Source organism: Pediculus humanus, genomic scaffold (genome assembly GCF_000006295.1).
Source record: "Pediculus humanus corporis 1103172108231 genomic scaffold, whole genome shotgun sequence".
Classification (NCBI taxonomy): domain Eukaryota; kingdom Metazoa; phylum Arthropoda; class Insecta; order Psocodea; family Pediculidae; genus Pediculus; species Pediculus humanus.
In genome coordinates, this window is record NW_002987801.1 from 9,395 (window position 1) to 23,346 (window position 13,952).

General features: G+C 22.6%; 2 protein-coding genes across 2 annotated transcripts; one reads left to right on the forward strand and one right to left on the reverse strand.

The window, feature by feature from the left end:
* Window positions 1-314: 314 nt before the first annotated feature.
* On the reverse strand, window positions 315-4,112 carry Phum_PHUM455670 (HIRA protein, putative; the record flags this gene model as incomplete). Its single annotated transcript, XM_002429853.1, has 15 exons — window positions 315-400; window positions 528-628; window positions 721-949; window positions 1,041-1,307; window positions 1,401-1,517; window positions 1,553-1,680; window positions 1,755-1,925; window positions 2,049-2,347; window positions 2,432-2,554; window positions 2,637-2,798; window positions 2,879-3,073; window positions 3,139-3,299; window positions 3,386-3,610; window positions 3,672-3,890; window positions 4,076-4,112. 15 exons carry the CDS (start codon window positions 4,110-4,112, stop codon window positions 315-317), a joined length of 2,520 nt encoding a protein of 839 aa, XP_002429898.1.
* A 504-nt stretch (window positions 4,113-4,616) lies between these two features.
* On the forward strand, window positions 4,617-6,074 carry Phum_PHUM455680 (Polymerase delta-interacting protein, putative; the record flags this gene model as incomplete). The annotated part of the gene is made up of 6 exons (XM_002429854.1): window positions 4,617-4,654; window positions 4,693-4,954; window positions 5,160-5,337; window positions 5,411-5,574; window positions 5,648-5,853; window positions 5,963-6,074. The coding sequence occupies 6 exons, from the start codon at window positions 4,617-4,619 to the stop codon at window positions 6,072-6,074; spliced, it is 960 nt and encodes a 319-aa protein (XP_002429899.1).
* Window positions 6,075-13,952: the final 7,878 nt, after the last annotated feature.

Below are 13,952 nucleotides of genomic sequence, written 5' to 3' on the forward strand. Positions count from 1 at the left end.
CCGGTTTAAATTTAAAAAAAAAAAAAAAAAAAAAAAAAAAAAAATTAAATAAAAAAAAAAATTAATTCCCTACATTTATTTTTAGCTTGAACGAGGAACAAGTTAGTACTGTTTCCAAGTGCATTCCCTCAATAAATATACTAAAGGTAATTTTTTTTTTTTTTTTTTTTTTTTTTTTTTTGTGAAAATTAAACAAAAATATCAAAAATTTCAAAGCATATATGGTTTGAATAATAATAATAATAATAATAATAAAATTCAATTTAATGACTTTAATTTACAATTAAAAAAAAAAAAATTGTAATGACATTTACCTATGTTTCCATTGAATTAGAAATACTGTTTAATTGTTCGTTAAATTCCACGTAAAGCCTTTGACAAACGACATTTTGTACAATTGCTGATAATGATTCTTTTAATAATTGTCTTTTTTTAAAAAAAAAAAAAAAAAACGATCGTTACCTTCTTGAGCGTAAAACCTAAATGAAAAAAAAAACAATTTTACATTTTTTATATATAAATCAAACATATTGCCGCATTCATTTGCTGCTGTAAAAATGCTGCCGTGCAAAGTTGAACCGGTAAATTTTTGACAAGGGGAACTCTGCTGTTAACCAACGAAGTAGACCTGAATATTGAATTTAAAAAAAAAATTACAAAATCATTATAATAAAAAAAAGTAAATTTTTAATGAATCATCAAAATTATAATAATATTCACCCTTTGATTTGTGATTGTATGGATTTTAGTGGAAGTTTTGTATCGGCTAATGTCGTCGCGTTTCGAACGAGAACATCTTGATGACTAACTTTCCACAACACCGATGTTGTGTCGCTCAATAAAAGCCAACCTAAATCGTTATTGTAACAGTAACACTTACCACAGGAGAGAGTAATCAGTGGAATACCATCTTCAGTTACTTCGCAACTTGATATGGACGATAATTCATCTAAAATGGATAACAAATATTAATGAGAAAAAAAAAAAACCAAAACCAATCCAATTTAAATTGTTAAAAGATTTAAAAAAAAAAAAAATACCTGATTCGCATAAAAGAGTATGTCTGAGAGTAAAATTTTGAAGTAATAGTTTATGAACATTAAAATCCCAAACGAATAAATATCCCCGAGAAGTTACAGCGCATACTAAATTATTTTTTGTCAGTGCTATACATGATAACAATCCTGGTAATTTTATTGGTAAAGCTTTTGATTTTCCCGTGTCTGTTGAAATCACGTGAAGAGTACAATCCATACAAGCTAATACTGTGATAGAATTATTGCTTTTTACACAAGAGATCGGTTGTCCTAAATTGGAAAACAAAAAAAAAAAAAATTACAATTTTTGAAAAAATATTGAAAAAAAAAAAAATTATTATTGTACCGTAAATTATTAAATACCGTAAACAAATTCCCATTCAATTTCTTTGTCGGGTCCCACTTTCTTCAGTCGTCGCATTCGACAAGGCCTCTCCAAAGATTTTGAATTTTCAACTTCGATAATACTATCGCAACCATCTATTTTGATAAAAGTCCCAGGACCGATATTTAACGGTTCCAATAAATTTCGCAATTGGTACATTTAGTAAAACTTTGTTGAGTCAATTGCTCTGAAGATCCAATTTTTTTTGAAGAAACATCTGCTGGTAGTAAAGTTGGTCTTTTTAACACTTTGGCCGATCTAAAATATATCGTAATTTAATACGTAAACAGTATTAATTATCATAAAATAATTGTTTCATACGCATTACGTACATGCCACTATTTTTGGAAGGGACATCATGATTTTCAAAAGGTGTTGAGTGTGCTATGGAGGGATTCGGTACGGAAACAATCCCAGTTGACTGTTGCTTTTGTTTTTCAGGTGAAACATTAGGCGTGACTACTTCCGGCCTTTGCTCAATTATAATTTTAGTTTTGAATTCGCTGGATGATGAAAACGTGGTCGTCGTTTGACAATCCCTTAAAATAAATATTTTTAAAATTTATTAAATGCTATTATAAATAAATAAATAAATAAATAAAACGAAGGTAAATTAACACGCTTACGCGAGATCTCTAGGAACAGTTATTGGTGTAACCCTTCTCTTTCCGTCCGCCGTCCTTGTTTCAATTTGTTTACTTCTTAAAAGAACGTCGCTTATGGAAGACTGTTTGCTATTTTCTATTTCAACCGGATCTTGTTTTTTCCCACTAGGAGGCTGATTCGTTTTGGCAGTGTTGGGTAAAGATAAAGACGGAGGCACGAATTCCAAAAGTTCTGGAGTTTCAATAATCGGAGTAATTTTAGTCTGATTTAGATGTTTAGTTGCAAATGATTTACCGTACATAGATTCTAAGGTGGTTAGCTAAAATAATCAAATTTTTAAAAAATTAGTAAATGTTTTACAAATAAAAAGTTATAGTAAAGTAAATAAATAAATGATTTTTACTTTTTCTTGCTCGCTAACTATAATACCCAATTCCTCTTGTTTGAACATTAAATGAGCAATAGAACCATCCCATGAACAAGCGACTAGTTGCATTCCATCTTTACTCCATGATAAATCTAAAACCTTAATCATTTTTTCATTATTTTTGCTCTTAAATACCACTGTTGTAACAAATATTTTAAATTAAAAAATATAATTCATTTACAGATTTTAAAAATATATTGTTGATGACAACTATTGGTCTTTTTTTAGCAGTACACCACACAGCTAATGCACAATCCCTACTGCCAGTTGCTAAGGCACAGTATTTTGTTTGTTTCGATCCTTCTCCAGCAGGTTTTTTTTGTAACAAATTTGAATTAAACCTCTAAAATTTTAAATAACAATATACATATACATATATTTTTCTATATTGTTTAAAAGTTAAAATTTGAAAAATTTACTAACAATACAAGTGACAGCTTTTCTATGACCAACAAAATCCATTTCACAAGACCATGATTTTTTTTTAACATCTATAGGTCTTTCAATTATTTCTATTATTTGTGCTGTGGGCCCTCCACTATTGGATGCATGAGCCGAGACTAAATATTGCCCATCTGGAGACCAATTAAGTCTTAAAACATGAGTCATGTCTCCACACTATAAAATAAGTTACATTTAAAATTTTGCAAAAAAAAAGTAAAACGGAATGAAAAAAATTTAACCTCTTTAAATGGTTCTGTTATGCAAGCTTGTTGCTTCCAATCTTTTGTTCTCCAAATTCTTAAAGACTTGTCATCTGATTGTGATGCCAAATATTGCCCAACTGGGTCCCAAGTGACACCTTTTACCAAACCTGTGTGTCCAGTAAGTTTTGCTACAATATCTACATAATAATACAATTTTGAAACATAAGTAAATGTTTTATTAAGTAAATAATAATTAGATTATTGAAATGCTTTAAAGTTTTACCTGGAATTTTTTCCATATTCCATACAATAATGGTATTATCAACACTGCAAGAAGCCAAGCAACTGTCATGGGGAGCCCATGCTAAATCTAAAACATCATTACTATGTCCAGTCAGAGTACCAACACATCTCCATATTTCAACACCTACTATAACTTTATTTTCATCAAGTTTGGTTTGTCCAGTTTTTTTCCAAATCATAATTAACTTATCGTCACCACCAGAAGCTATAAGGAAAATAAAATAAGAGGTTGTACTTTGTTAAAAATAAAGAATTTTTATACAAACCTAAAAATTTTCCAGAATGATTCCATCTGACACAATTCACACAACTTAGATGATTATCCAATTGGCAAAGAAGTTTGGGAACATTTTCATTTTTTTCATACTCTTGATAAATGACAGGACCTAAATTCCATATTGTTACTCTACCGGAATCTTTTCCTTGCCCTCCGGTTGCAAATCTACTACCATCAGGATGAATATCTAACGAAAAAATCGGTTTTCCTAAAATTGAAATCATTATGCATTTTTAGTTTTAAAAGATTTTAATACATCTATGAATACTTCTTAATGTTGAAAATTTTTTTTCTTTTTTGTAAAAATATTTTGTACATTAAAACTTAAAAATAATATTTAATAAAAAGACTACTTTAAAAAAAATTAAATTTTGTTTTAAACAAGTAAATTACCATCATGATTTACCCAACCCGGCTTTGTCAGCCTCATGATTCTATTTGAAGATTTCTATGTTTAATTTAATAAAAATAAAAATATCATTGTAAATGAATTATTGAAACAAAATTAAACGTCTAATCGGTTACTCATTCTACTACATTTCAAGACGCCAAAGCAAACTATGTCGGCCTCTGTGGAGCGGCATTACTATAATGCCGAATCGTGGCATTTGTGTATTATTAGCTTTTTCTAATCGTTAATGACACTGGTTGTAGTGGGAAAAGTAAAAAAAAAAAGAAAGAAAAACATGAAATGGAGTCTATTATTTGTGCAGCTAAAACAATAAAAAAATGTTGTTTCGGGCAGTCAATCAGAGTTTTTTGCATTCAAAATTCAAAATATACAAGGTGTACAATTAATTTTTTAAAAGTATTTATTAATTAAAATGGAAAAGATTATTTTTATATTTATCCTGTACTAGACTTATGTAAATAAAACATAAATAGTAAATTCCTTTTTTTTGAAAATTTAATAGCGTTTGTGCAAAGTATTTAAATGTTTACAGTTCCATTTAATTATAAATATATGAAAAAGTTTATCATTTTTAAACGTGTAATGTTGTCAATTACAGGTTAGCAGAAGTTGGCAAATTAGAAACACCTAAAGCTGCTGGGAAATATGACACTGGACAGTTATTTTTGCACAGAGTATTTGGATACAGGGGAGTTATTTTATTTCCATGGTTAGCAAAAGTATATGATAGGGATGTTCCTAATAAGAGAGAAGTTTCAAATGTCGATGGAAATGTTGGAATGAATGTCGGAAAGGAAGTTAAAGGAAGAACTCATACCTTTTATCAAGTATTGATTGACTCAAGAGACTGTCCATACATAGTGAGATATATTTTTTATACTTTATTGTCTTTAATTCATGACCTTCACTGTAGAATAAATATTATATTTCTATTAGTAATTTTAAAAAAAATTACCATTAACTATATGCATAGCATATTTTTCATATTTTTAGTACTATATATACTTTTTTTTCTGAATAATAAAACAATAAGCTATTAAACTATTGTAAAATAAATCTTTTTAGAGAGCTCAAGCTGAAGCAGTCACTTTTTTAGGCAATCAAGAAAATAGTCGTAGTTTATATGCAATTCCCGGGTTAGATTATGTAGCTCACGAAGATGTTTTACCATATACAACAGCTGAAAAACAACCTCTTCATCATGAATTATTTGATAAATTTCTTCTTTACTATCCAGACAAAGGTTTGTAAAACTTTGAAGAAAAAAAACTGTAAAAAGTAAAGAATAAAACTGTAAAAGATAATAATTTTTACAGATCCACCTTTTGGTGCTCAAGAAACTCTTAGAGCGTGGCAAAAAAAAAATCACCCTTGGTTAGAATTGTCTGATGTACATAAAGAAACTACTGAAAATGTGAGAGTTACTGTGATTCCTTTTTACATGGGTTGTAGAGAATCTCAGACAACTTCTGTATATTGGGTAAATTATAAATATTTTATTTTTTTTTTTATTTATTTTTATCGTCATCTAAAACTTTTTATTTAATTTTTAGTGGAGGTATTGTATTAGACTGGAAAATTTAGGAGAATTAACTGTTCAATTAAGGGAAAGACATTGGCGTATATTCAGTTTATCAGGAACATTAGAGACTGTAAGAGGTAGAGGAGTTGCTGGTCAAGAACCAGTTTTATCAAAAACCTTGCCTGCATTTCAGTATAGCAGTCATGTGAGTTTACAAGCACCAAGTGGTCACATGTGGTAAGAACATAAAAAGAAAATAATCTTGTTTAACTGCAATGTCATTATTTTAATTAATTTCATTAAATTATTAATTTTATTAATTTAAATATTCATTTGATGATTTAAGGGGAACATTTAGAATGGAAAGAGAAGATGGATATGCATTCGATTGTAGAATACCTCCTTTTTCATTAGAAAGCAAAAACGAAGAGCAAAAAACTCAAAATGGGCAAACATAAAAAAAAAAAAAAACTATAAATAAAATCCAAGTTTAAATTTTCCCCCTTTTTTTATATTTTAAATATTTTTGTATGGAAAAAAAAAAAAAAAAAAAAAAAATTTTAAATTGATACCATTGAATCGAGTATGAAAATGTTGAACATTTTGTAAAAAAAAAAAAAAAACATGTTAACTTACAAATTTTTCAACTTTATAACTATCATCATATTTATAAATTTTAAGTTTTTCAAATTTATTTATAAATAAATACTTTGCAGTGAAAAAATACTTTGCTAATTGAAAATACAATTTTTCAATTCGAATAAAAAAAATTTATGACCAGATTTCTATGTATAATTTTCAAATTAACTGCTTTTAATATTTATTATAAAATATTTTAAGCATTTATTTCAATAAGTTTTATTATAATAACTTTAAAAAAAAGGTAAAAAAAATTATTCTGGTCGCAAAACGATTTTATAAAAATATATTTAATTTAAAATAAAATTCTCTTTTTTTTTATTTTTGGAAATTCACCCCCCAAACGTTTGTTATTATATCCTATGAATAAAATTGAAGAAATTAAATTTTTTAATTTACTAAAAGAAATTAACTTTTATAATTTAAAATTGTATTTTTTATTTATTTATTTCACAATTATATTTTATTAAATGTATAAATTTAATTAATTTGCAGTTTTTTTTTTCAGTAATGTTTATACAAAAGTTTCAACCGGTAGTCAGTCTCTTCGACAAAACCTTGAGTAAATCAGGTAAATAATTTAAATAAAAACAAATTTTTTTTTTATAATTTTCCTTATATTTAGAGTAAGTTTGAAAATATTCAAGAAAAGAGAGAAAAAAAAAACTTTTTATCATAATGTACTAGTAGTAACGAACGAATATGCGTGATGTGAAAACCCTTGAATTAGAAAAATCCTTTATTAAAATTTTTTTAATATCAAGGAAAAATAAAAATCAAAAAATGAGGATGGTAATTATGTATGATAAGAATCCATTTTTACCTTTGTGTCCCGGACACATAAACTATTAATAAAAAAAACTTGTAAAATAATAATTTCAAACATCTTTTTCTTACTTTATACTAGAAATTTCTACTTGTTTTCTTTTAGTACCATTTAATGTATTGATATTCAATGTCTAAATTTATTTTTTTCATTCATCTCATTAATTTGATTATATTTTATCAAACTGTAAAAAAAAAAATTCTTTTAAAATTATTAAAATTATTAAATAATTTAAAAAATCTTTTAAGACTTAAAAATAAATAATAAGTTCATATAAATTTTCCCTTGAAGTACACATTAATTTACACGGTTATATCTAACCCAAGTAATTATGAAATTAACCAAGTAATAAATGTTAATTCTACTTTAACTTTAAAATATTATTTTGAATGCATAATTAAAAAACCTTTTAGTTTTTTTTTTTTTTAGAAAAATTAATAAAATTTAATAATAATTAATATATATATATGACATGTTGTTAATGTAGCCTTGTGTCACTATTACAATTCATAAATTATTTAACTTCAATTTTTAATTTTATTGTTATTTGGATATATCACAAACAGACTAAAAAGAAAGTTTTATGTAATTATTTGAATAAATTTTTTAAAAAAATAAATTGAAGTTGATAAATTGAAAAAGTAGTTTAGTTAACAAGGCCTTTATTACTAGCTTGTCTCTTATATAATATCATTTTATTTTTTGTAAATGATTAAGGGTTAATACCAACCCGATAACCTTCAATGTCAATGATATTACATAAAATATCAACAAAATACAATTTGTTTAAAATCTATTTATTTATTTATTTATTTTCAATACAATTTTATAATTAACATCATCTTACAAAGAACATTTAATAATTTTTATGAATGATTGAAAATCTCATTGTTAATTATTTTTTGTTCAAATAAATTAATAAAATCTAAGTAAATATACATAAATCTAATGTTACAATGCAGTTATGACAAGTTTTTAAGAAAAAATATATATATAATAAATGTTTGCTTGATAAATATAACAAAAAAAAAAAAAAAATTTACTTAACAAAACAGGTTCAATTAATTCATCCTTGTTATCAAATTATCAACTCTTATATTTTTTTATTTAATTAAAAAAAAATTTACTTTTCATCAACTCAACATAAATAAATAAATAATTCATTATGAATATTTTCTATTAAAAATGACAACAAAAAAATTAAAAAAATATTCATGAAAAGTTATAATAGTATTTTATGTTATAACTTTTTTTTTTGTTCTTGTTATTTAATAATAATTAATTAAACAAATATTATTTATTCTTCTTTATTAAAAAAAATAATTTCCTTATTTATTACAAAAGTTATGATGTATTTATTTTTAATTCCATATTTCGCAAGATATGTAAAATAAAATAAAAAATAAAAAATTTCATGTAAATTTTTGTCATTTTTATCCAAAAAAAAAAAAAATAATGATAATGATAATGATAATAATAAACCAAAAATGATAATTATGTCAAAACAAACTTGAAACGTTAGTATTGCAAAAGTTGAATTCTACCACAAAAAAAAAACAATTAGGAATTATTGACGTATAAAATTTTTTTTTTATACCCAGATTATATGTTTTAAAAAAAAAAAAATTTTTAATAAATAAATATAATAATAAATATATAGGAAAATAATATAAATAAGAAATAATTAAGGAAAAAGATGGTATATATGTATATATATTATTACAACGCCATATTTAATTTTATATTTTTCAATGTTTATAAACAATAACACTGTTGCCATAGAGACCAAATTTATTTTCTCTAAGAGCGAAGCTTTTGAAACTTTTTCTTCCGTTTCCTTTACTGTTCCTTTTTTTTTTAATGTAGATTGTTAATCGTTCTAAAGAGAATTGTAAAAATGATCCAAATTTATCTAAAGTGTGGTTTGCCATCTTAGAATGTGTTATTTTGATCTTTGTTTTATTGTCCGTTATTTTAATTTTAGTTTTAGTGTAAGTGATAGTGATTAAGTGTTTTGTTAACAAGTGAAAACAACCTTACTTTTGTTTTGTGAAAAGTGTACGTTAAGTATTAAACATGGCGGAAAGAAGCAAACTGTAAGTAAATTTCGCATTAACTTGTAACATTAAATATAAGAAACTAACCGAAACATAACAATATGCTAACATATTATTATGTTTCCTTAAAAATGTTTACCAAAATTTATGTATAAGCAATAGATAAAACTTATTATTAGAATAATATATTAATAATATTAATAAGTTAATAAAACAAGTGAAGGGGGACACTTGTTGTTAAATTAACAAATCAGAAACAAACATATAACAATAGAGATAATCATATTGTTTTTTTTAATTTAATTGTTAAAAATTATCTAAAATCCAAGAAATGATATATCTGACTTAATATTTTTTCATTTCCTTTTCCTTTTGTTTTTCAAAATAAAAAATTATTCATTTTTATTTAAGAAATGAAAAAAGAAAAAATTTCAAATGCAAATGATTTGATAATCAATTATAATTGTATTTATTTTGAATGGTTTTAAATTTTGAATGCTCTTACTTAATAACAAAATAAAAAACTTCCTTTTTACAAATTTTTCATTAATCATTCGTTCGATTACTTAATTTAAGATTCTCTTTAAATAAATTTGCGTTAAGTTAATTAAAAAAAAAAAAAATTTTAATTTAAAATTTTTATTGTATTGTATTTATTATGTATAAAAAACTTCATTCCTTTAGATTTTTATTTTTATCTTTTTTAAATATTATCATCATTATTATTAATATTTTTATTATCAAAATGGAAATACCCATTATTACCTTTTTTGCTAAAACTTTCATAATAATTTTACCTAATATTTTCCTTTTAATGTTTTATCAATCGCTTATTTATTATATATTTATTTTAAATATTTTCAACCAGTTTTAATTTAGGACAAGTTTTTTTTTTAAGGTATTTTATTTATATTTTATTAATTATTTTTTTTTTGACGACGACGACGATTCGAAAATTTTATTTCATAAAAATCTTGCTAATAGGGGATTAATAATAATAATAATAATAATAATAATAATAATAATAATAATATTAGATTTTTTTTTAAAACAAGAAAAATGTTAATTACTATAAACGTTCATCATTTTTAAATATTTTTATAAACAATTAACTTTTGTTTACTTAATAATTTCATTTAATTTTACGTTTTTAAACAATAAAAAAAAAAAAACTACCCGATGACCATGATGACATATTATAATAATTACAAAAAAAAAAAAAAATTTCTTATACAATACATATTCTTACGACTTTCGATTTTTTTGCCCCCCACTCATCACCCTTTAATAATCATTTATTGTTGCAATTTATTTTTTAAAACTCGTTGTTAAAAAAAAAATATTTTCGCCTTTTTTTTTTTTAATAAATAATAATATCCCACGCTCAAAAAAAAAAAAAAAAAAATAAGAATTTTAATTGATGTTTGAAGGTTATCGTCACCGGTTTCATCTTTATAATTTTTATAAAAAAGGCTCATCATAAATTACCAAAATGAAAACTTGCGAAAAAAATAATTTAAAAAACATTTTACTCCGTTAAAAGTTATTATTATTATTAAAAATACGTGACGTATAAATAAATATTATTATTATTACTATTAATTATTAATCGATTTATTAAAAAATTTATTAAAAAATAAATACATCATTTACGTTGTCGTTTTTTCATTTGTTTTTTCAAGATACTACAAATCGATTTTTTTGGTAAAAAAAAAAAATTTTTTTAAATGGAAAATTTTCTTTAAAAAAAATTATTATTATTATTATTATTATTATTATTATTATTGTTTTCCATTTAAAAAGTGGAAAAATAATGTAATTATTTACTTGACGTTTTCATAGAAAGCGAGAAAATTATCTTGATGGCATTTAAAATGTTTTTTTTTTAAACAAAAAAAAAAAAAAAAGAAAAATCAAATTAACTTTTATTAAATATTAAATTTTTATTTATGGTTTTTAACTATAAATATTTTCTTTTTCCGTCGTAAGGGAAGGGGGAGGGGAAAGCAGGGGCGGAAAAATATTTATTAAAAAAGGTATTATTATTATTATTGTGAATAGATCAGAAAATATCAGATATGTAATTTAAAAAAAAAAAATAATAAAATTTTTTTTCAAATCGTAAATGTCATTAAAATAAATAAATTAATTAATTAATAATAAAAAATGAAATTTTAATTTATTATTAACAAAAAAAATTTTACCAAAAAAACAAAAAAAAAAAACGAGAAATTTATTGTTTACATTATAAAATTTTAAAGGCGTCATTTTCATTCATTTTTCTTTTTCTTTTTCGTGGGGGGGGGGCGGTAGGGAGAAGAAGGAGGAGGAGGAGGAGTAGGAAAAAGAGGGAAAAGGAATTTTGTTTACCGTTAAATAAAAGTCTCATATATTATACAATTTAAATGGCATTATACAAAATTTTTAAAAAAATTTAATAAAAAGTTTCAGGTTTTTATTTATTTATTTATTTATTTTTTTATTATCCACGAATTTTTTAAAAAAATAATAATAATAATAATTGTTTTGTTTTATTAAATTTATTTTAAAATCCAAATAATTTATTTTAAAATTAAATAAAAATCGAAAATATATATTTAAAATAAAAATTTAAATTTTTGCCAAACAAAAAAATTTCAAACGCGAGTCGTTATTAAATTTGAATTTTATTCAAAAAAAAAAAAAAAAAAATTTTCCTAATTAAATTTCCAAATATTTTATTATATTAAAATGTCAAACTAATAATAATAATAATAATAATAATAATAATAATAATAATAATAATAATAATAATAATAATAATAATAATAATAATAATAATGTAACATTGAAATTTTTAAATTTTATTTAATAGGTTTTTTGTATTACTTAATAATACTTTGGGGTGGCGAAATTCACACTCACACACAAAAAAATATTTATTTATTTATTTATAATATTTAATTAATTTAAATTTTTTTCTTTCTTTCTTTCGTAAATATTGTTGACAAAATTTGAAACGATTTTTTAAAAATAAATTTTCGATTAAGTGTTTCGTTTAATAACAATTTAACAATTGCTATAATTGTTTAAAAAAAAAAAAAAACGTTAATTGTTTAATGAAATAATTACTCGAATTTTGCTTATTATCATTATTATTATTATTACACACGGATATTTAAACGGATAAAATTTTTCAAAAAATTTATTATTCAACACAATGTTATATCATTATTATCATAGCATTTGAAAAATTTAACATTAAAATGTTAATTAATTACGCTATACGTTAAAAACTTTTTTTTTTCTTTTAATTATGACGTGTTTAATTATTAATAACGTTTCGTATATTTATTAAATTATTTTCCGGTAAATTAATTTTCAAAATGTACCACCATCATTTTGACTTTTTTTTTTTTTGTTTTCCCAACAACGTTTACCCGGATTTAAATTAAATATAAATCATAAAAAAAAAAAAATGGTAATGATGATAATGATTATCATTGTTGTTTAAAACTTCCGACAGTAATGTTCGTGTGAAAATTTTTTTTTTTTATTTAATTTTTCCGATTAAAAATCCGGGTGAAAAAAAGAAAAACTACTACTACTACCAAAGAAGGTGAATAATATCATTTTCGGGGGGGGAGGGGTAAAGACTAAATTTATTAATAGTAATAATAACCTTTTGTTATTATTAATAATGTAAATTTTGTTTTCGGACACTTTGGTGGAAAATGTTAATTATTATTTTAAGTATCAAACTTATAAATCACTTTAAATTACTTGTAAATTTAAATGCACGAAGGTCTGTACATAATATCCATTCAATTATTATCATTATTATTATCATTATTATTATTATTTGTTTTTTAATGCTTGTTACTTCTCTCTCTTCTTCCTCTTCTTCCTATTTTACTATATAACACGAATATAACAAAAATTAAATCGAATATTTCTTAACACGTATTTAATTTATTTATTATGACAATTAATTAAATGATAATAATAATAATAATAATTGAGTAATATATAAACGACGAATAAGTTTTACTTTTTTTGTTGATAATTACAAATAATAATAATAATAATAAAGGCTGGCGCCTTTTAAAAACTCGTTTATAGAGTTTTATGAAATTTTTTTTTTTTTTTCGTTTCGTTTCTTATTTCAAAAATAATAATAATTCTTATTTATTAGAGTCATTATTATTATTATTATTATTATTATTATTATTATTATTATTATTATTATTATTATTATTATTATTATTATTATTATTATTATTAATTTTATATTACGAATTAGAAAACGAATTCCGTGAAGTTTCAAAGAAGAGATTACGATAGAGAAAAGAAAGAAAGGATAAATGAAGAATAAAAGTAAAAAATTTTAAAAAAATTATTTCTAGAATATCGTAATAAATTATGATTAGTCGAAAGGTAAAAAAAAAAATGTTCTCGTTATCAATTGCGTAGAAATTAAACGAAAATTCGACTGATAAAAAAATAATAATAATAATAAGTAAAATTATGTAATAAAATGGAATAAAAGTACGTCCTTGTTTCATATATATAATTTCAAAATGCGTTTTCGAAAAAGGGTTGAATTTAATATTATTATTATTATTATTATTATTTTTCCATATAAAAATTTTCTTTTTTTTTTTTTTTTTTTTTTTTTTACACACGTGAAAATTTATCAAGGTTAAATTAAAAGAAAATTCTCGTGTGTGTGTAAGTGCGTAAGTAAACGTATTTAAGAAAAATCTTCTTTAACCTTTTTAATAAATTAATTTTATATATATATATATATATATATTTATAATTTTTTATATCGT